Source organism: Anas acuta, chromosome 17 (assembly GCF_963932015.1).
Source record: "Anas acuta chromosome 17, bAnaAcu1.1, whole genome shotgun sequence".
Taxonomy (NCBI): Eukaryota; Metazoa; Chordata; class Aves; order Anseriformes; family Anatidae; genus Anas; species Anas acuta.
Window position 1 is genome coordinate 6,876,645 of NC_088995.1, and position 23,814 is coordinate 6,900,458.

Sequence of the window (23,814 nt, forward strand, 5' to 3'; positions counted from 1 at the left end):
CCCCTGCTGGAGGTCTGGTCTGGAGGAGGTGGCTCGGTGATGCCCAGGAACCCCAGGTGCAACACTTTTCCTCTTCTTTATGCCACCCTCCCATGTCAGCAGGCCAAATCGCCTGCTCAGCACCTTGCTGGCTGCTGAGAGCAATGTCCCCAGCGTGTCCTGCACCCTCCTGGGGACAGCTGGTTAAGCACAGCCCGGGTCCCTCTCTGCTGTGCCGCACCTGGAAGCTCCCTCAGCACCCTGAGCCGAGGTAAGGGGGGGTGTGTGCACAAACCGCAATTCACAGGACTGTAAAACTTCCAGTTTATTGTGGTTTTAGCCCTTTAAGGCTGAAACAAAATTAAATCAGCGTGGATAAGTTGACGGGATTGTTATCTGAGGGGCAGAGGGAGGCTGGCTGTGCAGGCGCTGGGCACGCTAGACTGCAGTGCTGGGGCAGGATGTGGAGCAGATCATCTTTGAGAAGGGCTGCTGGAAGCTGCTGCTGGGTTCGTGCCCTGTTCCTCTGGGTTACATCCACCAGCAGATTAAGCTGCGTTTCTGAATCACTTCATCATGACAGTCCTACTGCCAGGCTGCAGCTAGACCCGGCTGAAGGCCGTGTGTTTCGGAGGAGGAGAGGGGGCTGGCTGCTTGGGTGAGGAGCAAAATGCCTCTTGTCCTACCCCTGTGTGGTTACTGGTCTAAAGCCAGTGGTTTCTGCTCGCCCATCAGCAAACCCAGAGATGTTCCCCGTGGGATATGCAGCCTTTTTCCCCGGGAGGATGCTTCTGCCCGGGGAGGAGCCTCCTGCTCTCCTCCACAGCCTGATGGGCCAGCCAAATCCCTCAGTGTGGGCAGATTAACAAGCCCCCATGCTGGAGCAGTCAACAAAAGCAGGGAGGAGAGGCTCATCCTGTGGGCGAGGAGCCTTGCTCAATTTTTTTTTGTTCATTATCCAGGCCAGCCCCGATCCCTCACTTCCCTACCTCCGTGGATTGGGGTTTAGCTGCCTTGGAGAAATGGACGCTAAGAGGGAGCAAGGCGTTAAAACAAGTGCTGGGATGTACCCACAGCAGGGCAGGGCTGTGCCAGAGGATATTTGTGCTCAGCAGAGCTCTGGCTGCTCCGTGGTGTGTGCAGCCATCAGGTCAAACCCAGCCAGCAGCACCCTGCACCCTAAACAAAGTCTGAGCTCCTGTTCCAGCTCTTGACTCATCTGAGGCTGCAGGCGGCTCCTGGGCAGCGTTGCTGGTGGCAGCTCCACTGCTTTGTATTAATGTGGGGTTTCAGCTCCGGAATTAGGATGTGGGGGCTGTGCATGGGCTGCTGAGCATCTCGGGCTGCAGGAAGCTGCTCTGGGATCGATGCCTTCAGCCCCAGCGTTCCTGTCGCAGCTCGGCCCCGCTCTCCCACTTGAAGTCTGCAAGCGTGCCTTGAAGGCACTTGCAAAAATGATGTCTTTGCTGGGTGCGTTTCCCTTGGTGCTCTTCTTCTTCCAAAAAGGGTGGCCCCAAAAGTCTGCATCCAGCCCTTACGGGTGCTGCCCCACGTAATCCACGCTCCCGGGGTGTTTGGGGTGTGGGTGTCCTTGTCCCCGCTGGCTGCGTGCTCGCAGTGCCCGCGGTTTGCTCCACCAGGCAGGGATATCTTGGGTTTATTTCTCTTCCTATCCTGAAAAGCAGAAGTTAAACTTCCTAGGGGAAGATGGGAGCCCTTCTTCGAGCCTCTTCCTCACACGTTGGGAGCCCAAGCGCAGCGATGTCGAGCAGAGCCCAGGCGTGGAGCCGGCCGCTTTCATTTGGCTCTGCAAAACGAGCCGTGGGGCGGGGGGGAGCGAAATGGGTTTTTGGTGCTGTTTTCCAGTTTGAATCATAAAGGTGTTTAACATAGATAAGGAAATGTTTAACTCTGTGTTATCTTGACAGGGCTGCTTTAAAAGGTGGATCTTCCCAAGAGCAGAAGGAAGATTTTTTTTCAGTACATCTCTTTCCCTGTCTTGAATATTCATTGCAATATTTGATTTTTTTCCCCTCTTCTGCACTCCGCGTGTCCCCTACCCACAGGTCTCCTTTTTGCTCACCTGAAACCTCTGCCCAGGAGCTCTCAGCTGCCTGCTTTTGCTCAGGCCATCCATCCAACACAAATTTGGGGACTTTTTAGGCTTCTTCCTTCCTCAGGAGCCTCTTGCCCACGCACCGAGCCTCCCGGGGGTGCTCAGTGAGTTTCACACACAGGCTCCACTGCTCCTCGGTAGGGAAGGGCCTGGGGAGGTGAGGAGAGGTGGGGAAGGGGCTGCTGCTGAGGTGTCTTAGTCCGATGTGACTCTGGGGTTCTGCTTCGGGGTCTTTGCCAGCTTTCTGTGCTGAGTGGGGCTGGTGCGCATGTGTGCGCTTTGGTCCTCAATGGGAAAGGAGCAACAAATCCTGTAGAAAGGCTGCTGTAGTACAAGTGTTAGGGAGTCTCCTTTTGTCTGAAATGCTCTGAACACTGTGTGTGTGTCTATATATAAGCGGGGAAAACCTGTGGGGTTTTTGTCTTGGGGTTTTTGTCTTAGGCTGTAGCCTGATCTCGTTCTCCTCGTGCATTGCCCCGTGGCCAGTCAGGCTGGGATCTCTCAGGCCCTGCCCTGCTGGAATGAGCTGGGCTAACTCTGAATCATGCCCTAGCTTTTCACCCAAGGAGCCCTCCAGCTGATGATTTTCTTCCTCTTTCAAATCCTTCCCCACCGCATTCCTTAGGCAGGCGCTGACATTGCCCTGCCCACCTCCCCGGTGCCTGTGTGTGGATATTCTCAGCCTCGCTTCCCGCGAAGGTCCTGAACGAGCCTCTAATGAATCACAGTTTGCTGCTCAGGGTGACACCGTGTCCTTTATTTGCATCTCTATTTGCATTATCTTCTTTTTTTTTTTAACGTCAAGCCCGCCGCCGCATTTCCACCTCCTCCAATTTAGCGGGGTTTAAGCCTTCGGGACGTGGCTGTGATCGCTCTCCCGCCTTGCCTGGGCAGACCCCAAAGGTTTCCCGTGCCCTGGCGTTTGCACCGCCTTGGCTTCTGCTGCTCGTGGCACCGAGAGCATTTCTCTCTGCCTCTTGCTTTCCCCAAAGAAGCCAAGCGAAGGCACAGCACGCTGACCATCTGTCTTCTTCCCTCCTCCCCCAGCTGCAGCTGAGCCAGCTGACCACTCCAGGCATCTGGCAGGGAAGAGGAGAGAGCTTAAATGTGAGGAGCCGGCACCGGGAGGCGTAGGAAGCTCCTGGGGTTTGTCTTTGCAGGGATGTGGTGCTGTGGGACCGACCCTTAGTGGGGACTGAGCCTTTTTTAGGCAGCAGGAGTGCTCGGGAGGATCCCCTGCATGGAGCGCTTTGCCAGACCAAGGTTTTGTTGGTCTGGGAAGGGGAAGGTGAGCTCCTGGCTTCTGAAGGAAGGTGGTGGGGACGTGTTGGACTGTTCCCCTCACGGGTGGCCTTTTGGGAACCTGCTGGAGGAGGTTTGGAGGACAGCCCCGGTCCCTTCCAGCCCCCCAGCCCTTTTTGACACCTTCCCATGGAGCCAGGCTCTTCGACGTTTCAGGTCCTGCCTCTCTGTGAGCGCTGACCTCAGCCCCTCCAGCACTGATGCCAAAACCTACCCCATAAATTCAGCACCTGGCTGGGCTGCTCGCCCCCCTCTTCGCCTCTCTCCACCCCAGCTCTGCCTCTTCCCCTCCTCTGAGCCCGTTCTCCAGGCGCCGTGCGAGCGGCTGAAGGGTTAAAGGAGTTCAGGGGCGAGGGGGGGGGTGGAGGCGAGGTATTTCAGATGCTCATTACTCACTGCCAGCTTCCCCCAAAATCATATTAATTTCACGCTGTCACGCAGGACTGCGCTGTCTCTCTCGTCAGCATCCAGGAGGGCGGCGGGGGGGCAGCGCCCGGCTCCCCCGCGCAGCGCGGCTGCGATTTGGGAGCTCAGCAGCCAGGCTCCCTCCTCGCCACCCCAGCAGGACCGGGCTCCGGCCACCCACCCGCCGTGCACCCGGGGACCTGGGGGTGCTTCTCCAGCCGCTGGATCATTTTCCACCCCGCTGCTTGTGCAAAAACCCCATGAAATGAGGGCCGCGGGAGCGAGGGGAGGGAGCTGCCGCCCTGCCCTACCTGCGGGCGGAGGGTTGTGCTGCTGAGAAGTTGCTCTTTAACCACTTGCTTCCTTTTTTTCCCCTATTTTTTTTAATTTAACACAAGCAAATGCAGCCTGACTCTCCTGCCAGGACCACATCCATCGCCTCCTCTCGTTTCCCCCCCCCTTTCTGCAGCATGTTCGGCTGTTTGCTCGCTGCAGCTGCCGGTGCCGTCACCTCTGCGGGGACTTCTTGCTGTCACACGAGGTAGGGCTGGGGCTCTGACAGCTCCCTCGCAGGCTCCACGCTCCCCAGGCCCTGGTGGCTGGCAGCTCTCCCCCCGCCAGCCTCTCTAGCTGCAGGATTTCTGCACCACCCCCAGCAATTTGTGGTGGTGCCATCCCTAGGAGGTGGCTCAGCTTTTGGCCAGCTGTGCTCTTGTTGGATTTTTGGAGGATTCAGGCCGTCAGGACCACCTCCTTCCCTTCTCTCTCACCGTGTCTCCTATGGCTGCGCTTTTTACAGCGCTTGGTGGGATGCAGCCCCATCCGAGGAGCAGCACAGCTGAGGTTTCCCTGTGTTTGCAGGGAAGGAAACACATTAAGGGGAACAGCTCTGCCTCCCTCGGGAGGGGAGCTACCTGCGGGTGCAGGAGGAAGGATCCCATGAGCCTGCAGAGCCCGCTCTCACAAGCTGTTTTCCTAAGGAAACAGTTTTCCTGAGGAATCAGGGCTCTCCATCTGCCTGCATAAATCTTTAACCCCCAGGTTGAAAGCTGAGAAGAGGGCTCAGGGGTGCTGGCTTCCTCCAAGCAACACCGAGCTCAGCAGCTGGCTGGGAGATGGGCTGCAGGCAGCTGGTGCCGGTGCCACGCGTTATCAGAGCCCTCTAACGTTTATTAAACATCGCAGAGATGATGATCCCAAAGAATTTCATTCTTTTAATCACCACTGAGCAGCCAGCTTGTGCTTTAGTGGCTCAGCTTCCTTTTTGAGGTCCCATCTTCTGACACATGAACCGAAACAGGCTCTTTCTGCGCTGGTCCCGGCGCTGTCTCAGCGGTGCAGCACATTCCTCACCTTCCCGTTCACCTCAGGAGCAGCAAATACTCGCAGGAAAGCTCTCCAAACCCCCATGTGCGAGGCTAAAGCAGCGTGTGCCACAGCCAGCTGTCATCAGACGCAGGGTACGTGGTGCGGGGACGCTTCTCAGCATCCTCTTCTCCTCTTCCCCGTATCGGGGAGCTTCCACTTGATGCGGATACGTGGGAGCTGTTCTCTCTGTGCCCTGCTCCTCCTTGCAGGTCCCGGGGTTTGCAGGGCCGTGTGCTCAGTCCTCCCACAGACATCAGGCATCTGTCAGGGAAATGGCTTTCTCCAGCGCTGGGCTGGAAGATGCCAGCCCCTTTCCATCTCGCTGCCTGCCGGCAATTTGCAGCGAGAGCTGCGCCTTGCTTCTTCTCTGGGGGATACAGGAGGGACGTTTACCACTTGCGGCTTGCGTGCGTAGAGGATGCCATCAGGAACACCACCGGAGTATTTTGTTTAAGCAAAACATTGAAGATTACATTTTTCAACTGGTTTTCTCTCTTCTCGAGGAAGAGAGGTCTGTGACCGAGCTGTTGGCATCCTCTGCCTGGCAGCAGAAAGAAGCTCTCAGCCTTCAGTTGCTGTGAGACTGGGGCAAATTGATGGCCAGGGAGGGGGAGACCGAGCTGTCCCTAGGAGGGCTGCAGGTTTTGTGCAGCCCAGCTGCAGAGCTCAGCATCCTCCACCTCCCTTTAGGAAATTCCCGAGGCAGGTTCACCTCTGCTGCTGGTTGGGCACCCACAGGGCGAGACGCTGGGTGAGGAAGGTGCAGGGAGGCGTTTCCCTGCCTCTGCCCTCAAAAGCTGGTCCGAGATCCCCAAAACAAGGCTGGGGGGGTGCATGGGCTTGTGCCCCTGCTGAGCCCTGTGCCCATGGGTAGGGAAAGCTTTCAGGACCGTCCCGTGCTCAGGAGATCTCAGGATCCTCGTGGCGTTTGAGTCCCCAGAACAGGAGCTCTCTGCTCGAGCTCCCACGTCCTGTAATGCATTTGCATGCATTTGATCTTCCCTACGCGTTCCTCGGTTCTCCCGGTGAAAATAATTAATCTGGTGATTTCTCCAAGTCATCCTGCAGCTTTGCAGGGCCGGGACTTAAATAAGGATTCTCTTTAAAGCGGAGCCATGTTAAAATAGCTGCCTGCCTATAAATATCTGATTGCTTCTATATTTATTCTCCTTCAGCTCGGTGCAGGAGGCTCTGGAGTCGGAGATGAGCTGGTTTTTTGGCTTTCGGTGCAGCCATTTCACCGGGGTTCCTCCAGCAAAGCTTTCTCTGCCGGCTGCCCTTTGGGGGCCACGAGGCTGCGTCTCCCTCCCCTTGTTTACTGCTCTGCCGGTCGCCTGAATTTCCTCTTCTGTCTTCAAAACGAGCTGACTCACGAGAATCCGAGAGGAAAGGAGATTTGTGCCGGGCCCTCCTGCGAGCACTATTTTTAGCGTAACTCCTTTGTGACCGCAGCTGTGCTCTGATCGGGGCTTTCAAAGGAGCCCAGGAGAGATAAATCCCCAAATCTCGGCGCTGTTCGAGCTGCGGGTTCCTTTGAAATCCTGACCTGCTGGTGATCACTGGGGGGGACGTGGGGGCTCCTAAGCCCTGGTGCTGCAAGGTGCTGCCCGCAGGAGGAGCGTGGCTTAGGGCTGGAGCTCGGCAAAACGCTCTGCGAGCGCCGAGGCTCCCACTGAAGTCGGTGGGAGGATTTAGGTTTCCTGGGGTTTGGGATGTAAGGGTCACGGCTGTGCTTGTATAGCTCGGTGGGAGCGACCGTGGGAGCTGGTGGTAGGAGCTGTGGGGTGTCCCAGGGGGTCCTGGCACCGTCCTGGGAGGTGGCAGGGACAGGAGGCTGGCAGGGCTCAAGAGAAGTCCTCTTGGAGTGGTCCTGGTGGACGCAGCCTTCTCTCCACTGAACATTTTGCCCCAGCAGCAAACAAAAAAGCAGCAGCAGGGGTCAGAAAGCCCCCAGGGAGATGAAATCACAGTGTGTGAGGGTGATGGTCTTCCGAAAACCTCGACTCTCACAGACTTTGGTGCGATTCCAACAGTGGTATCTAATGTGGGGCTCCCTAAAGCTGCTGGGGTTCCCCATCCTGCACCTTTCCCTGCGCCGGCGGTGGCTTGGCAATTTTGAGTGCTGAGACAGAGCAGCTCCAGATTTCCTTCTGAAACGAAGGTAATGAATCAGAGGAGCCTTTAACGCATGAAAACGCATGTGGATAATGCACAGGTGGCTTCCCAGGGAGGTGTGAGTGTGCTCGGTAAGTCCTGGGCACTTTTTCTTTGATCTCACCAACTCTAAGGTAGATGTGTAATGATGGGGAGATTAAAAAACTCCCTGGGTGTGTGGTGCGCCCTGTCTGTGGGGCTGAGACAGAGCAGGGCAGCACGCTGCGGGATGTGGAGCTGCAGAAGAGAAGAGCTCACACTTCCAGGTACAGCCAGGAGGAAGAGGGGGACAAATTTGGGATCGCCACGTCCCATTCTCCTGTAGAAAGGTGCACGAGGGCTGGGCACAGCTTTGGAGAGCCAGGACCCGGCCCCTGGTTTTCTGCCTGCCCCTTGCGGAGGTGTTGGCTTCTCCTGCACAGCCCCCAGTGGTCCCTGATGGGTTTTTTGGCCCCGTTGCCCGCTTGGATTACTCTGTAGGATCCAGCCCTGTAGGGCTACATCTCTGCACCAGCCCTGCCGTAGCAACTGGCCCTGCCTGCATCCGCCGGCTGCGGCCGGGAAGCTGTTGGAAATAATCTTCAGGAGGACGAGGAGAGGCTGCGAGGCAATGAGACCCCGTTTCCCCAAGCACAGCAAATCCCCGCCGACCCGGGAAGGGAGCTGCAAGCCCCTGGGAACGGCAGCCCTGGAGCAAATCCCTTTAAGGAAGCGAATCTGCGGCGCACCGCGAGGATTAGACGGGACGAAACGAGGCAACCAAACCTGCTCCTAGCACCTGTGCAGAAACGCCTGAAGTGGAGGGATATTAAAATTTTAAACCCCGCCGCTGTGCTGGCGATGGGGGATTTAAAAAATAATAATTACCGGCCTTTTTTTTCCCCCCCCCTTTTTTTTTTGCTTGGTTTTCAGAATTGGTTTCTTTCTGTTTAGCATGCAGCCTAATTGCGTAATTACACGATAGACTGGAGGAGAATTTAGCGCGTGTAATACCAGTTATAAAGAAGAGCCCTAATTATGTATATCTTCTCAGGTAAATAATACATCAGGGGCATGGAGTGGCCTAATTACCGTTCTGAAAACCTGCCTAATGACTAATTTACTTGGAATTTCAGAAAGCTTTTGATAAGGTCCCTCACAAGCAACTGTTAAGGAAAATAAAGCGAGGAGGGGTGAAATGTTTTGCTCCGGTTTGAAGCAAGCGGTTTAGGCAAGGGGGAAACAGCTTTGGGGGGGAGAGGGAAGGGCCCGAGGCTGCCTCCTTTGAGAGGCTTTGAGGGGGGCTGTGAGGGCGGAGAGGCTTCCCTGGGAAATCAGGACCTGAGCAGGAGCCTCGTGCGTAAATCCCCAGCTCCTTGGAAGCGCTCGTTGGAAGAAGCGCATCTGTGTCCTCCTAGTCTCTGGCACTGGGAATAGTTGTGGGTTTTTTTTGAAGTTCTGGGCCCAAATTTGATGCATCTGGAAAGAGCTAAGCTTTGGTTTTGCCCACGCAGAAGAGGTGAGGAGTGATGGCCATGCGGCACCCGGGGCAGGTGCCCCAGCGGTGAGGCTGGGGGGACCTCAGGGGCTCCCCTGCAGCTGGGAGCAGGGTGGCACGGAGCTGAGGGCTACTGGCAACCCAACAGGCATGGGAAGGCACATCGGGATGGCACAGCAGTGAAACCTCCATCGACAGCACGCCCAAACGGGTCCCAAGCAAGAGGAGAGGAAGGCGAGGGACAGCAACCCGCTCGCACCAGCAGTAGGAGAAAAAGGATTTGAAGTGACAGCCAGAAAAGGAGCCATCAGCCAGCCGGAGACTCACAGGTGGAAAAAGAAGGGGGAGCAAAGTCCTGGGGAAGCTTTCAGAGGAGCCCTGACCCAGCAGGGCGATGGGGATGACGGAGGAGATCGGCTCGGAGGAGAGAGGTGAGGATGGCCCGGCACAGGGTGCAGAGGAGTGAGGAAAAAGGAGCCAGGCTGCCAGAGTGTCTGCAAAGGAGAATTTGGAGCATGACATGGGAACGAGGACATGGGAACACTGCTCCCAGAGCACAGCACCCTGACCACTGGCAATCTACCAGGTTTTATTTATTTATGTATTTATTTTTCAGGTACTTGTTGGCACGGCGTCATTTTATTTTGCACTGTGAAGCACAGTGGGCTGTGTGCCTGCCTCTTCCCAAAATTCAGCTAAAAATCATTTTCAAGTGCCTTCACTACATTTATCCCAAAAATTCACCCCAATCGTTGGATCTTGGGCTCTTCTTCAGGCACATTTCTTGGCATCTCCTTGCTCCCTGGGGAGCTGTGGGGCTTGTGATGCTCTTGGAGCGAGCTGAACAGTTGCTGTGGCAGGTGTGCTGGAAACACTCGGAGCAATGGGATGGTGTAGCTCATCCTGGGGGGCTCGTCCCACCGCATCCCTCCCTGTCCTGGTCATTGTTGGTTTCCAAAATTCTGGGTTGGTCCCAGCCTGGTTGGTGGGGCACAAGGTGGAAATGTGGCAGGTGGCGATTTTCCTGCAAGTTTGGTGAGAATAAAACCTAGGGAAAGGGGAAGGACGAGCTGCTCTTTGTGCTGGAGTGGCACAAGGGTGAAAAACTCCCCTATGGCACATCAGAGAGTCTCTGTACGGGATGGGAAGGGGACAGCCACCAGGCTGGACCCCAAATATCCCAGCTCTGTGACCCACGGAGGATGGTGGCACGCCGCTCTTGGTGGCCTGGTGCCCAGCAGCTCACCCTTCTGCGGGGCTCCCAGCCCTTCTGCCGCTTCTGCCACAGGGCTTTTGCTTCATCTCACTCCAAATTCTTGCCTTCATGTTGCTCTGTCTCTATTTTAATCCCAAAGCTCTCCATTTCCGTGGAGGGACTGAAGCAATGCATGTCTGGGTGAGGTCAGTGAGCAGCAGCCGGGGCTTTGCTGAGCTGGAAGATGGGAAAGGTTTGGCTTTCCTGGGGTCTGCACCAAGCGTGAGCCGTGCCCAGGTCGTGCTGCAACCAGGAGGCGTTTGGATGTGTGTGGGAGCTTGGATCTCTCTGAAATCTCACCCGCAGCAGCAGCTCTGCCCCTGGACCTGCTGCTTGCACCCGCAGGAGGCTGGGAGCTCTTCGCGTCGTGTCCGGCTGGCCCTAGGAGTGGAGAAGAACAGGACTTAGGGAAAGCAAAACCCTGTTTTGCTGCAGCCAGCAGACCAAGAGGCCTCCAACTACAGATGATGCTCGTGGACAGCAAGGAGAGGATGGTGAAAAATAAAAAAAATGTGCTGATCCATGCAGGAAGGAACAAGGAGCACCCATGGCTGTCTTCCTCATGAGCCCTGCGCGGTTTTCGGAGAGGTTTGGAAGGCACTTCGGGGACCTCCAGCTGCACCAGGTGGCTGAGGACAGAGCTGCTGCAGGAGAGGAGGGCTGGGTGTGCGGGTCCAGGCTTCAGCCCTGCCACCCCCGTGTCCCCCTCTCTGTCCCCATTTCTGCTCCGGGGTGGTGGCAGCGGCAGCGCCGCGCTCGCTGCAGCGTGCCGGGAGGCTCCGCGCCCTCCTCGCCCTCCTGCGCCTTCATCTGTTCAGGTGCAGGGGTTACCGAGGAGACATTATTGATGATGATGATGATAATGGTAGCAGAGGAGATAGGTGGCAGATTAATTCCTGAACTCTCTAACAGGATTTAAGCTAACAAGAGAGGAGGGCTGCTTTTTTTTTTTTTTTTTTTTTCTTCTCTCCCTCTCTCCTTTCCCTTCCTCCTTTCAGATATTTCCTGTGCCGGGGATAACAACACCGAGGAGTGTTAAATTGGCTCTGAATGTCCACCCCTGGCTGTCCACATTCTTGTAACGATTTCATTAGCTTGAATTATCCACGTTATTTTCTTGTAATGGGATTAGCCGGAGTGGAGTCAGCCCAAGTCCTGGAGCGGGAGGCGGGAGGGCCCTTCCGCTGCGTATTTCATTAACTCCCTCCTGCAGGGGGTGGAACTGGCCGCGGCTCAGCCCAGGGGCAAAACCATTTGGCAGGGTCCTGCCTTCCGAAAGGAGGAAGAAAGAAAAAAAGGACCATTATTATATCTCTTTTTTTTTTTTTTTTTCCTTTCCCCCGTAATCAGTAAATCGGCGCGGAAGCAAAGACTGGCAGGGAAGTAATGTGGTGGGGGAGGGAAGGGCCATTTTGGGGGTGAAAGGAGGAAAAAAAAAAGGAGGAAAATTCGGATGACCATTGCAGAGAGATTGCCTGAATTCTGCGGGGCTGAAGCGTGGCCGTGGCCTGCTGCGAGAGACGAGGTGGCACGGGCTGGGAAGGGGAGGGCTTTGGTCTTGTTTGGCCTCACGTCCCCTGCCCGGAGCTGTTGGTGATGAGCAGAAAGCACCCAGCTCCCCCCCTCCAGCCTCGTCCCAGGGCTGCAGCAGCCACGAGGAGAGATTTAGGTGGTGGCAGGGCTCTGGGAAGTTGTCAAAAAGAGAGGAATGGAGAGAGGAGGAGGTGGTGGCAAGCCAGGAGAAGGCTGGTGGCCTTGCTGGAGGTTTGCATGACCGACTTCCCACTCTGCTCATTGGCGTTGTGTTGGTTTTTTTCCCTGATTTAGGCTTATCCCGTGCAGCGGGACAGCTGTTGGTGTTTGGAGAAACGTAAGGCTGATTTGTTTGCTTTGCAGGAAGGGCTGCCCTTTGGGGATGAGCAGCAGCTGGCTCTTCCAGCCACGTGCATGGATTCCTGGTGCTAAAACTTCACAACCAGCACTCGATCGGGTGCTCAGGGCACGCCAAAACCAGGCAGGCTGATGGCGATTTCTGTCCGGGACTTGAAAATAATGGTCAGGGCTCACCAGGACTTGGCCTGTCCTAAGGAGCTTGTGGTTCAAATGCTTCTTTTTAAGGCAGGGAATGGCACGAGGTGAAGAGGCTGAGCAGGAGGGGTCAGCAGGTATCAGCTTGGCTCCATCAGCACGCGTCTGCTTCATTTTCTCATGGATTTGGGTCTGGAGGAGCGCAGAGGACAAAGTGGTGCGGGCACAGAGCTGGCAAGCTGCGTGCTTGCTGCGGGGTACCCGAGTTTGGCAGCCTGCACATCTTCCAGCTGGGGTTGTGTTCAGGATCTGTGGTTCGTGCGAGGTGAGGCACTGCTGAGCTGTGCGTGAGCAGCTCCAGGAGCTGCTGGGGCCGGATCCAGGCACGGGGAGGCAAAGAAGATTTGGGGTGAGCTCATGGCAGGACAGCCGTGGGCACGGAGGGAGCTGCAGCACGCTCTGCTTAGCAGCAAGAGAACCTCCTGTAATGAGCAGGCAAAGACCTCGCCTCCCAGCCAGCCTGTGCCAAAAGGACAGAATTACAACCCCAAGGAGTGTGGGGCCTCTGACCCGCGGCCAGCTCGCGGCTTGCAGCCTCCTCCTCCTCCCTCTGCTCATCCAGCGGGGCGAGGAGGCGGCTGCAGAAGCTGTGGATGAGCTGCCGAAGCGCCAGGAGAGCAGTGGGTGCCCAGCAGTGCCACGCAGAGGTGCTCGATGCCACCTGGCACAGGCGATGAGGGACGGCAGGGGATGTCCCCGCTGGCATCTCGGGGCTTTTCTCGCCTCGCTGTTGGGTTTGGGGCCGGTGACAGGCGGGGGGAGGCTGCGGCTCTCATTGTTCTGCGGCCGCGTGGGTGGGTGCTCAGCCAGGGCCAACGCAGGCTCGCACCGGTTTCCCTTTCTCCCCCTTTTAAACCTGGATCAGCACGAAACAAAGGTTTTAGCTGAGGAAACGTCTCCGTCTGGGCATTTATTCGGGGCTGTCAGCCCTGCCAGCCAGCAGCGTGCGGGTGTGCCAAGCCGAGCGCGAGCCTCAGGGTGGATTTCACCAGCCTGGCTGGCGAGCTGCCTGCCGTGTGCGGGGAGGGCAAAGCCGGGAGAGCCAAACCCTACAAACCCAGCCTCTTGTGCCTCCGCTCTGCTTCCCACCAGGAGCCCGACCCCCGTTTTCCATCGCCCACCCCCCACGGTAGGCAAAACGCGGCGCCTTTGGTTCTGCCGCGGCTCCAGGAGAGCGCGCTCGCTGCGGGAGATCTCAGAGCAGCCTGGTGTGATGCCACCCGAGGGGTTCTGCCAGAAACCAGGGCCAGGGCCGTGGATCTGCCCAGGGCAGGATTGAGCAGAGGGGAGGCTGAAGCCTCCTGCAGAGGCGGGCTCACTGATTCGGGAAGGGTTTTGCCGCGGCTGAGCCCTGGCACTGCTGCAGGGGCTCTGGAGCTCCCCAGCTTTCACCCAGGCAGGCAAAGGGATGCTGAAATCCTCATCCCAACTCCTCTGACATGCAGTAGGGCAGGAGATGTTTGAGTGACTGGTTGGAGCTTTCTGTCCAGGTTGGTTGTGGATTAGCCAGGGCCTTCCTCTGACCTCCGCAGCTCCAAGGAGTTGGAGCTCAGCTCCTGGTGGAGCATCCGTGTCCCAAGGGGGTCCGTGGCTGCTCAGGTTTCACCCACTCTTACTCTGGCTCCTGGGACTGCCCTATATAGCCCGGTGCTGGGGAGTGGAGCCTGGCCTGGAGCCGTGCTCTGTGCCAGCAGTGGGGTTTGGTGCCAGCACTGGCTGATCGCCGTATAGTTCCCCGTGGAGAGAGGAGAGAGATGTCAGCTCCGAGGGGAAACCCAGCTCCTGGGGTGTCTGCTGTGTTTTCACACCAGTCTCTGCATGCTGGTGGGGCTGCAGCCATCACAGCTGGGTTCTGGAAGGGGAAGGAGGCAGCGACAAGGGGGCAGAGCTGCTGGGAGCCCACCCTCCTCCGTACCCGTCCCCATCCGTGTTGGAAAGCAGCTCGGTGGGATCTCAGCGGTGAGCTGGGTTTTAGCAGCTGGCACACCAGCCCGTGTAAAAGCTGCTCTCCTCCCTGCCCTGCCACCTCGCTCAGGTGAGCTGCGTCCCTGTCCCTTCCTCCAGCCCCTCTCCTTTGGGTTTTTGGGGCCGTCCCCGAGCTCGAGGGCTGCAGCATCGGTGTCCCCCCCGGCACGAGGAGCCTGGCGCTGCGGGGGGTAATCGGGCTCCCCCCCCTCCTCTGCCTCTCTTCCCCCGCACAAATCTGGAGGAAATAATTGGAAAAGAGAGGTGTGAGCCTCTGCCTTGCGCTGGAGAGGAGAACATTAAAGGCCCGGGCTCTCCACTTCATTCACAGCTCCTGGGATGGTAATTGCTGTGTTGTGCTTTCTAATTAGCGCCGCAGTGGGGGGGTGTTTTACTCCTCAGCCCCAGTGGGGTCAGCCCTGTCCCTCTGCTTTCCTCCCCCTGCTGAACGTTGTGCTGTGGTCCCCTACAACAGCCCCAACCCTCTTGTCCCTGCTGTCCTTTCCCCCAGCCCCAAGGAGGTGCTGCTCCGGGCTGGGTCCCCGCCGTCATCTTCTTGGTGACCAAGGCTGATGTGTGTCCCCAGGGCTGCCCCACAGGGCCTGGAGCTGCCCTGCTCCCGTCTCCAGGGGCTGTCCATTTTTGGCATTTGCCAAAAATTTGGCATTTTGGCAGGTCTCGGTGTGGTTTCAGAGGGAGACTCTTGGTGCTCAGAGTGGGTGCCGCAAGTCCTCGGGCAAACACCCTGCTCCCCGCAGGCGGTGCCCATAACTCAGGTCACGTTTTCCGTGGTGCCACGGGTTTGAGCATTATCGCTCTGATTTCCACCTCCGTTTTGAACCCCTTTGGGCCAGGATCTCTCGGGAGCATCCTCACCCTGCAGGGACCCGAGCCCCTCTGCTCCCCAAGGCCACGCCGTGCGGGTTTGTTTGTTTGTTTGCCCAGCACCAGCTCGGAGGGGGCAGGAGGGAGGCAGAGCGCTGGAAACGCCGCGGAGGAGGCGTGCGGATTCATTTGGAGGCTTCATAATGGTACATTTACACAGCGCCTTGCCGGAGGAAATTGGGTGGATGAATGCCTGGTCATGCCGCCGGTGCAGCGGGTTAACTCCCAGGATTTAGCTTATATCATTTCACGAGAGCATTTACGGCCTTTACTGTGTTTATTCCCAGGTGCTCTTTGGCACCGCTGCATCCCGGGCTCCTTTTGTGCGTGCAGGTTTCCAAATAAACCGGCGCATCTCCTCGGCCCCCGTCCACGTTAAATATTTATCGCCTGCCGTTGGCGCCTGTGGGGTTGGTAAATGGAGGCGAGGGGAGGAGAAGGGGAAGCTGGAGCTGGGATGCAGGGAAAACGGGGGCTTTGTTGGGAATTTCTTGGGGATGTCGGGGTGGGAGAGCCGAGGTGGAGGAGCTGCGAGCTCTGCCTCAGGGTCTGGCTGCAGGCTTTTGGGGCGAGATCCAGGCTGGTGCATGCTTTGGTTTTTGAGGGCTGTGTTCATTCTGCAGGGAAACCATGCCGTGGCAAGGTTTCCAGCTAAATGGGAACCCCCTTATTTATTTTCCTGCTCCAAACTTTCCATGCTGGTGACCCTCAGACTCCTCTGAAACTCTGCTGGAAATCCAGTCAGAAAAAAGGTACCCAGCAGAGGGGTGGGACCTCTGCGAGCACGGTGTGCAGGACAGGCTCTGGGGGCAGAGGAGCTCTTCTGGAAGGAGGAAAAGACCCCACGAGGCCACGCTGGGGCTTGTGGCCGTGTCCTGAAGTGCCAATAAATCTGATCTGACCCCTTGCGACACGGAGATGCTCTTTGCCCACCCTGACCAGGGCACGGCACGCAGGCTGGGGCCTCAATTTCTGCAGATCCACAGGGAGGAGGATGACAGCAGTTAGACTGGAGGAGGTTTTTGCTTTGTGAAGCAGAAAGGACGGCCTGTGAAATCCCAGCGGAGCTTTCAGCTGTCGCTGTGTGCTTTGGTTGTGGAGCTTACAGGGAAGCAGAGCGGCCACTGCCCACAGCTGGCCTTAGTCAGGGCTGGCGAGCCTGAAATGTGTCTGCAACCGGTGCTGCCGTGGTTTGGGATAAAAAGAGGGCTCTCCCCTCGGTCTCAGTATCTTTGCTTTTCCCTCTCTCCCTCACAGCACCTTCGGAGAGCTGAAGACCGTCCGGCTGCCCAAGAAGATGGCAGGGACAGGCTCCCACCGCGGCTTCGGCTTCGTGGATTTCCTCACCAAGCAGGATGCCAAGGTGAGACCCAGACCTGCCCCCGGCTCCTCTCCCTCCAGCACCTTCCCCGCCTGGTCTCAGACCAGAAGGGAACCTGGGGGCTCTGTTCCACTGAGGGATTTGATGCAGGCTGTTGGATTCACCAGCAAAGCCACAATGAAGCTAAACCCCCACAGTGGGCAGCCACTGAAGGCTTTCTCTTTGCCTGCACTTGGGATCTGGCTAATTCAACACCCTCAGTGAAACCAACAGCCAGGAGCACCCTCCAGATGTGTCTGGCAAATGGCTTTTCTTCCGTGGCAGTGGAAAAGACGGGGAAGGGCAGTTGGGGAGGCGGTTGTGCTGTGCCGTGCCTTGCTTGCAGCCCTGCAAGCTGCTGCCTGTGGGAGGAAGGGCTCAGAGAAATGGTACCGAGCATCCAGCTACCAAACTGCTCCAATCACCCCATGTATGTGTGGGTCTTGGCTGTGGGGCTGTCAGTCAGAGCTTCTGGGGACAGCTAGCTCGGGGTTATCAGGTGTCATAGCCCATAAAATGAGTGGTCCCACACAGTCCTGCTGGAGCTGGGGGAGCCATGGGCAGCGCACAGCAAGGACAAGAAACTCCGTCACGATATAACTCCTTCCAAAGTGCTTCCCAGAACACCTTACAGAAAAACATCCCGAGGACGTGAGCAGAGCTGTTTAGGAAGGAAAAACGAGTTTTGAGCAGTTCTGAAAAGGAGGATCTCGCCGTGGCAAGGGTTTGTTCCTGCCAGCACAGCTGTCCTGCAGGAGGCAGGGGCAGGGTGTAAAAAGCCAGGCAGTGCTTGCAGCCAGCAGGTAAGACAGCGCGCCACAGAAACCCCAAACTGAGCCAGCCATAAAGGGCAGAAGTTTGGTGTCCCTGATGCCATGGCCAGAAGAAGGACTCGGGGTTGGTTTTGGGGTTTCGTCCCTGCTGCTGATGCCCAGAGGTGTGTGTGGTGTCTGGAAGAGGAACCCTGGGTGCAGGCTGAGGGATGTCGCTGCAGAAGAGGAGGTACCACGGGGCTCCAGCGACCTGCAGCCACTCCGAATTTTCAAGACCGTGAGTGGAGACGAAGGAGCGAGGAGGGGGGAGCAAGCATCGCCGTGTTTATGTTTTTAGACAGGACTCATCGATCCGGGATCACAAGGGACTATTAGATCATCTGTTCCAGCCTGACCTCCCCTATAACACAGTGCGCAGAGTTTCTTTGTTAGCCCTGTATTGATCCTAACTCAAACTTCCTTCAGCTCAGCATTCGCCCTCCCCTTCGGGGCTGGCTTGCTCAGCAGCACGTCGTGCAGCGAGCCCCCTTGAAGCGTGGCTCTCCTGCCTGCTCTGCGGTTTTTGCACATGCCTCTGCTCCAGCCGAGTCTCTCATCAGGTTTGCTCTCACCTGGGTGAAAAACGCAGCCAGGCAGGGGGGAGAGATTCTGGCAGGGCCCTTGTCTGGGACCCTCCTGCTCCCACCAAAGCTCACAGAGGCAGGGATGCACCGACCCCGGAGACGAGCGTGCGGTGAGGAAGCCACCCTGTGAAGGCTCACTCCGTGAGTTTTTCCTCTTTTCCAGCAAAGCAGCTTTTCTTCCTTCCTTTTTTTTTTTTTTTTACCCTCATCTCTTTGAGGGATTTAATTGTCTCACAAGTGGCACATCAAGTACACTCCACTGGCCGTCTGGAAAAGGATGCGCCGTGTATTGATGAATAGGATCCTGAATATCGTAAACACGGACATAATTGGCTTAGAGTTTATTGCTAAGTGAAATGAGAGAGGAGGGGAGTGGGCCTGGAGACCTCTGAGCTGAATAGCTGCGGACTATCAATGACATTTTTTGCTCAGAGTGGTAATTTGGAAATTGCTTATAAGCGTCTTATAAAACATGATGTTTTTATAATAGAATAGTTACGGTGGCTTTGTTGGGCATTTAAAGCCTGTGACCTCCCATGTTTGTCATTTTCTCTGAGCAATTACAGCTGCTGTGGGAGCGCCTGCGGAGGTTTTTCCAAAGCTGGGAGGGAGACGTGGGGCTTCTGCTCCAAAATCCCCACTGGGGTGCCAACGGGGCACCCATTGGGCTGGGCTTCGTCCCCTTGCCCTCCACAGCTGTGCGTTGAGCAGATCCCAGCATGTGTGCTAAGACAGGAAAGAGGGAGGAACCCACGCCAGAGTTTCAGAAAGGAGCCAGGACCGTGAGTTTTTCTGCAGAGGGAGCTTCAGGGGCTGGAGCCTCCTAATTCCCCATCAGCTGGTACCATCCTGCTACCCCAGTCCCCAGCACATGGTGGGTTTTTATACCTTGCTTTCACCATATTCCCAAAGAGGGCTGGTGTAGCTGCTGACCAAGCCTGTGGTTCAAAATCTCCAGCACAAGATGACCACATGGGAGCACGTGGGATTTGGGGATCGAGAAGGGGAGCTTCAACAGCAGCAGATCTCTGGTTAAGGCCGCATTAAACACTTGCTGTGCTTCCTGAAGTTCCCTGTGCAGAGTTGGTGGGGGATTGTTTTTATTTTTAAACTATTAACTGGAAGCCTGGCTTCCACTTTTCTCCCCTGTCAATATAAAAATACATCTGGTCTCCAAATAGGAATTGCCCTTTTGGGACAGACAGGCAGCCCTTTTAAAAAGGCGCACGCGAAAAATCCTTGTGTGCAGCTGGCGATGCAGAGCGCATCCTCAGTTGGGACTGTTTCTTGTGAGGAAGGGAAATTTATCAATCTCCTAATGTTGTTGACCCTTTGTCCCTCTAATGACTCCAGCCCCGAGGCTCTGAGGCTTGAGTATTTAATAGGGCAAGGGGGAATCTGGAGGCAGAGCAGCACTGTCCTCAAAATTAATACAGCATTTAGGGACGGCGCGCCGTAGCGCTCGGGGGCGGTGGATGCAGCGGTCCAGCCCCTTGATCTCTGACTTTGCAGTGCCCTGGCACAGCAGATGAGCTCCCAAGCAGCATCTGCCTTGTCCCAGGCATCGGAGAAGTTCATCTGAATCCCACAAACGTTTTTCACTCTCCTTTTCCCTTTCTCTCTGCTTTTCCCTGCTCCTTCTGCCTCTCCATCCACTGCCAGGCTCTGGCCGTGCCCGAGCTGAAGCCACCACCAGGTTCATGCCAAGCCTGCTCCGATCCCCTTTCTTTAACGATGCAGTGCTGCAGTAATTTGAGGTCTTTTCCCATTTTTATAGCCGGCCACCAGCCCTCTGTTGCTGTTCTGGCAGCTTGGTCTTCAGACACCCACGTGGAGGATACCAAAAATACCTCAGGCCCCCAGCCCCACTTGCTTTGAAAGCCATTCTGCTCGTCCTTGTTCCCTTTCCTATTTCTCCTGCAGTTAAAATGAATTTTCTCCTGCCCAGTTTTTTTATTTGCAATGGCAGCAGTGGCGAATTTCCTCATCTCTGGAAGATCTTCAGCCACGTGGGTGCATGGGGACAGCACTTCTCCCCTTCCTCCCTTTGTCTTCTGAATTATCGGTGCATTCTTGCTTTGCCCTGGAGCAGTACTAATCCCTTGCAGAACTACGAATATGTAAGTTTTATTTTTCAGCTGCTTTCCAAAGGAAATGACACGTGTAGGTGTTTTTCACCTAAAAGGCGTTGATCTTCTTCTAGCACCCCAGTTCAGGGTCCCTGTGCTCTCACCCCGCCATCCCACGCTTTGCTTCTTCCTGGGTTCAAAGCCCCTCGTTCCAGGAGCACGTTGGGCTGGGAAATGTCACCTGGCCGTCAGGAGATGTGCCTCACCCAGCAGGATTTCCATCCACCACGAGCTGATGGCAACGCCAACCTTCCCTCTTGCTCCACGACCCCTCCTGGTGATCCCACGGGGCCGGCAATCCCGCGCCCACATCCCATCCTGCAGCCTCCCTCCTCCTCCTCGTGCTGCAGGTAGCGAGAAATCAAAACCAAAAAGTAGAAATGAACAAACGGGACTGGGCGATGTGAGCTGTGCTTCTTTGCCAGACTATGGAAACGTCTCTTTGTGCCAACGTAAACAGCCATCGCCGCTCCCTCCTGCCGCCTCCCCCCGGGTGGTTGTTGAAGCCAACACATTGCTCTGCTAATTGGAAACCATTCCAAGTGAAAAGAGGCCTTTAAAACAACAGCAGCGGCAAATAAAAACAGCTGCGGCTGCAAAAAGAGCTGGTGAGGCTGCGGCACACCCCAAAAAACGAGGCCGTGCACGAGTTTGGGGAGGTGGCAGATGTGGAAGGACGTCTTGGTGCATCGGCGAGGGGTCCGGGCGAGGTGGAGCTGGGAGTGCTCTTTGTTTTTTTATAATGAATGGGAATTGTGTGAGTGAAGGAGAATCAGAAGGAGAGGAAAATGAAGGCAACGGGAAGCAGGTCCCTGGAAATGCGTTGTTTGGAGATTTGTAATCTGTGGAAGTCAGAAGAGCCCGCTGCAGGATAAAGGCACGGCCCCTAGTGCTCACCCAGCAGTCGGACTGGGAGGAGGTGTGGTGAGCTGGTGAGAGCTCTGCTTTCATCCCGCAGGGAATTTCTGCTGCCTCTGTGGAGCAGCTGGGCACTGAAGTCCCCAGAAATGGCTCCGGGGTGGCCCTGGCTGCCAAGGAGCCGTCCTGGGCACCTGAAGGCGCTTCCAGGAGGAGTGGAGATGTGATGTGCCAGCTGGGGACAGCCGCGGCCATCCAGAGCCACCGCTGGGCGAGCCTCGCGTGGAGACTTCTTCAAGACTTTTGTGTGCAGAGAAACCTCTCGCTTTCAGCATTGCCCCAAATCTGACAAGGCACTCCAACCAAACCCAAAAAGCAGGCAGCAGGGACGATTAACTCGACGCGTTTCCCGTTGTTGTCAACAAAACCTTTGGAAAAGGTGCTCCAGCTGCTGCCCAAGCTCCTGCCCGCGGTGCTGGACACCCTCAGGACCTCCGTGGGACCGAGTGGCCGTGGCTCCTCCAGCCTCACCCTTACGTCAGCGCTGCTTCGGGGCCCTCCAGATGTGAGGACAGAGGGATGCTGTGTGCTGCTGGGTTTGTTCCACCGCTGCGAGTTTGCAGCCCTGATGCATTTCCTGAATCCTAGCTGAGGGTTTTCAAAGAGCGTCCTGCGCCCCTTTGCTCTGCCCCATGCCCAGCCACATATCACGATGTCTGGAGCACTGTGGGCCCCTGGGGATGAAAATATTTGACCTGAGGGTTTGTACATTCATGGGATGGGCCCGATCCTGCTCAGACCTGAATTCCCTGGGAAGCCTGTAGGAAATGAGGACTGCATTGAGCCCGTGTTGCCTGCGTGCTCCTGTGGGCTGCCTACAGACACAGAGAGCTGTGAGCACAGCTCAGCACCCCGTGCTCCTGGCTCAGGTGTGGTCCCGGGGTGACGCAGGGCTGCAGCCAGCCTTGAGCTGCTCCACGGGCTGGCTCCCAGCCCGCTCCCCTGCGAGCAGCAGGAGTCACGACGGGCACTTGCTCTTCTGCGAGGCTGTGGGAGATAAATGATGGCATCACGGCCAGTGACGGAGATGAATCCTGCCCCGTCAGAGCCAAGTGCTCAGAGCAGAATGTTCTCTGGTGGCCTTTTAGATTCAGGGCAGAGGGAGGGACATCCTTGTTTTATCCTCATGCAAGCCTGCTTTTCTTTTTTTATTATTTTTATTTTTATTTTCCCTTTTAATCTGCAGAAAGCCTTCAACGCCCTGTGCCACAGCACGCATCTGTACGGCCGGAGGCTGGTCTTGGAGTGGGCAGACACGGAGGAGAGCACGGTGGAGGCCCTGAGACGGAAAACAGCCGACCATTTCCACGGTAACGTAGCAGCATCCTTCTGGCCCGGAGACACAGCTTGGCTGGCACCGGCCCATCTGGCACTCGCCTCCGCTCCGCGCCGGCCCTTTCCCCGCCACGCCGGGGCTGCCAGATGGATGCTGGAGCCCGGCGGTGCCAACGCAGGGGGTCTCGCCCAGCAGAGGCGGGCAGGGCCCACCGAGGAGGCTGTGCCGGAGGAAATCTGCTGCAGGAGAGGAGCTGGAGGCATCCGAGGGCCACGCAGGGGGGATGCAGGAGGGATCCGGGCAGGATGCTTTGTCTGACAGCTCTCCCTGTGCACGTGAGGCTGGTAACTCCCCGCGTGCTGGCAGTGCTGTGCCAGCTGAAAGGTTTTTGCTCTGCCTGCCTTGCGCCCTGGGGTGCTCCTGAGGTGGGGACAGGCTACGAGTGCCCTTGGTGGCACCGTGAGGCTGCCCAGCAAGGGCTGGGTCTAACAGACGGGCACCTGGGAGGGGAGGGGAGTCCCTCGGAGGATGGGAACCCGGTGAAAAAGGACAAATAATTGGACTGTGGGTTGAGATCCGGAGAGTGCCGTTTGGATCAGGTGCCCGAGAATGACAGCTCGGCAGATAGCAGCCCCGCGGGCTCCCATTGACAGCCATCGACAGGCACAAATGCATTGCTTGGCAAATATTTATGTAGGAAGGGCTCCCCTGGGCTGCAGGACTGAGCTGGAGATCGATGCTCTTCCTCCTGCATCCCCTGCAGCATCCCTTCCCCGCCTCCCCTCTCCGTCATGCCCGTGGCCGGGGGGTGGCAGGAGCAGCTCTGGGGTTGCTTTTTGCCATGTGCCGAGGTGGGAAAGCAGCAGGTTTGGCATATTCAGCCAGCCCAGCTCCAGCAGGACCCAGTGACATGATGGTGAAGTGGTGTGCGTGGTGCTGGGTCTTACGGGCGGGCAGGGAAAGAGGCAACTTGGCAGGCAAAGGGATGAGGGGAGGTGCGATGGGGCCAGGAGTGGAGCAAAAAGGGGCACGTGGTGAGCTGGAAACGCTGGGAGCTGCGGGCTGAGCTCCAGCACGGTGCTGAAAAGGAGAGCTGAAGGAGCATGGCAGCGTCCAGCCCTGTGAAATACCCCGCACCTAGCGCTGGGAGGCAGCGGGGCAGGCGGGCACTGCTGGGAGGGGATGGATGAGCCCCCCAGAACCCAGCCCAGAGTGGGTGCACGTCCACAGCAGCGTGAATCTCCATCCTGGGGAACAGGGGAGCAGCTGTGATGCTCTGTGCACCCCTTTCCTACGGGGGGAATCTCCGTTTTGCCCTTCCTCCTCTGCTCTGGGCTTGGCTTTGCTGTGGGTGCAGACTGGCAGCAGATGCTGGCTGCTGCTGGCGAGCTCTGCCGCCTACCCCAGGCTCAGCTCACCTCCTGATTTCTGTTTGCATCGCCCCGGCCCCCCTGCCCGGTGCCTTCCTGGCCGAGGCGGGGATGCGGAGCACGGCAGGAGGAGGTTTCTTCGCCTCCCGGGAGGGCTGCAGCCTTGGAGGGAGCTGCGCTGGCTCCGGGGGCTGGGATGGAAAACGGGAGCGAGGTTATCGCTGCCCGTCTTCTGGGGCTGGAAATAGGATTGAAGACGGCAGGCAGCTCTGCTCTCCAACCCGTCTCAAGGGGAGAGAGAGAGAGAAAAATAATATCCAGTGCCTTCAGCCCTGCCTTGCACACACACTCACGTCTCTGCCGTGAAGCTG

The 23,814-nt window shown here is 57.1% G+C and overlaps 1 protein-coding gene across 4 annotated transcripts in view; it reads left to right on the forward strand.

The window, feature by feature from the left end:
* Positions 1–23,814, forward strand: part of RBM19 (RNA binding motif protein 19) — a 59,186-nt gene that overhangs the window by 23,787 nt on the left and 11,585 nt on the right. For 2 of the 4 annotated variants that reach the window (XM_068653563.1, XM_068653562.1), the window contains exons 22-23: positions 16,252–16,357; positions 21,984–22,107. In XM_068653563.1, coding sequence (XP_068509664.1) covers positions 16,252–16,357; positions 21,984–22,107 — 230 coding nt within the window. Of the gene's footprint in view, positions 1–6,345; positions 6,569–11,952; positions 12,095–16,251; positions 16,358–21,983; positions 22,108–23,814 lie in introns of those variants that run through there. The other 2 variants (XM_068653565.1, XM_068653564.1) reach the window with 2 other exon arrangements.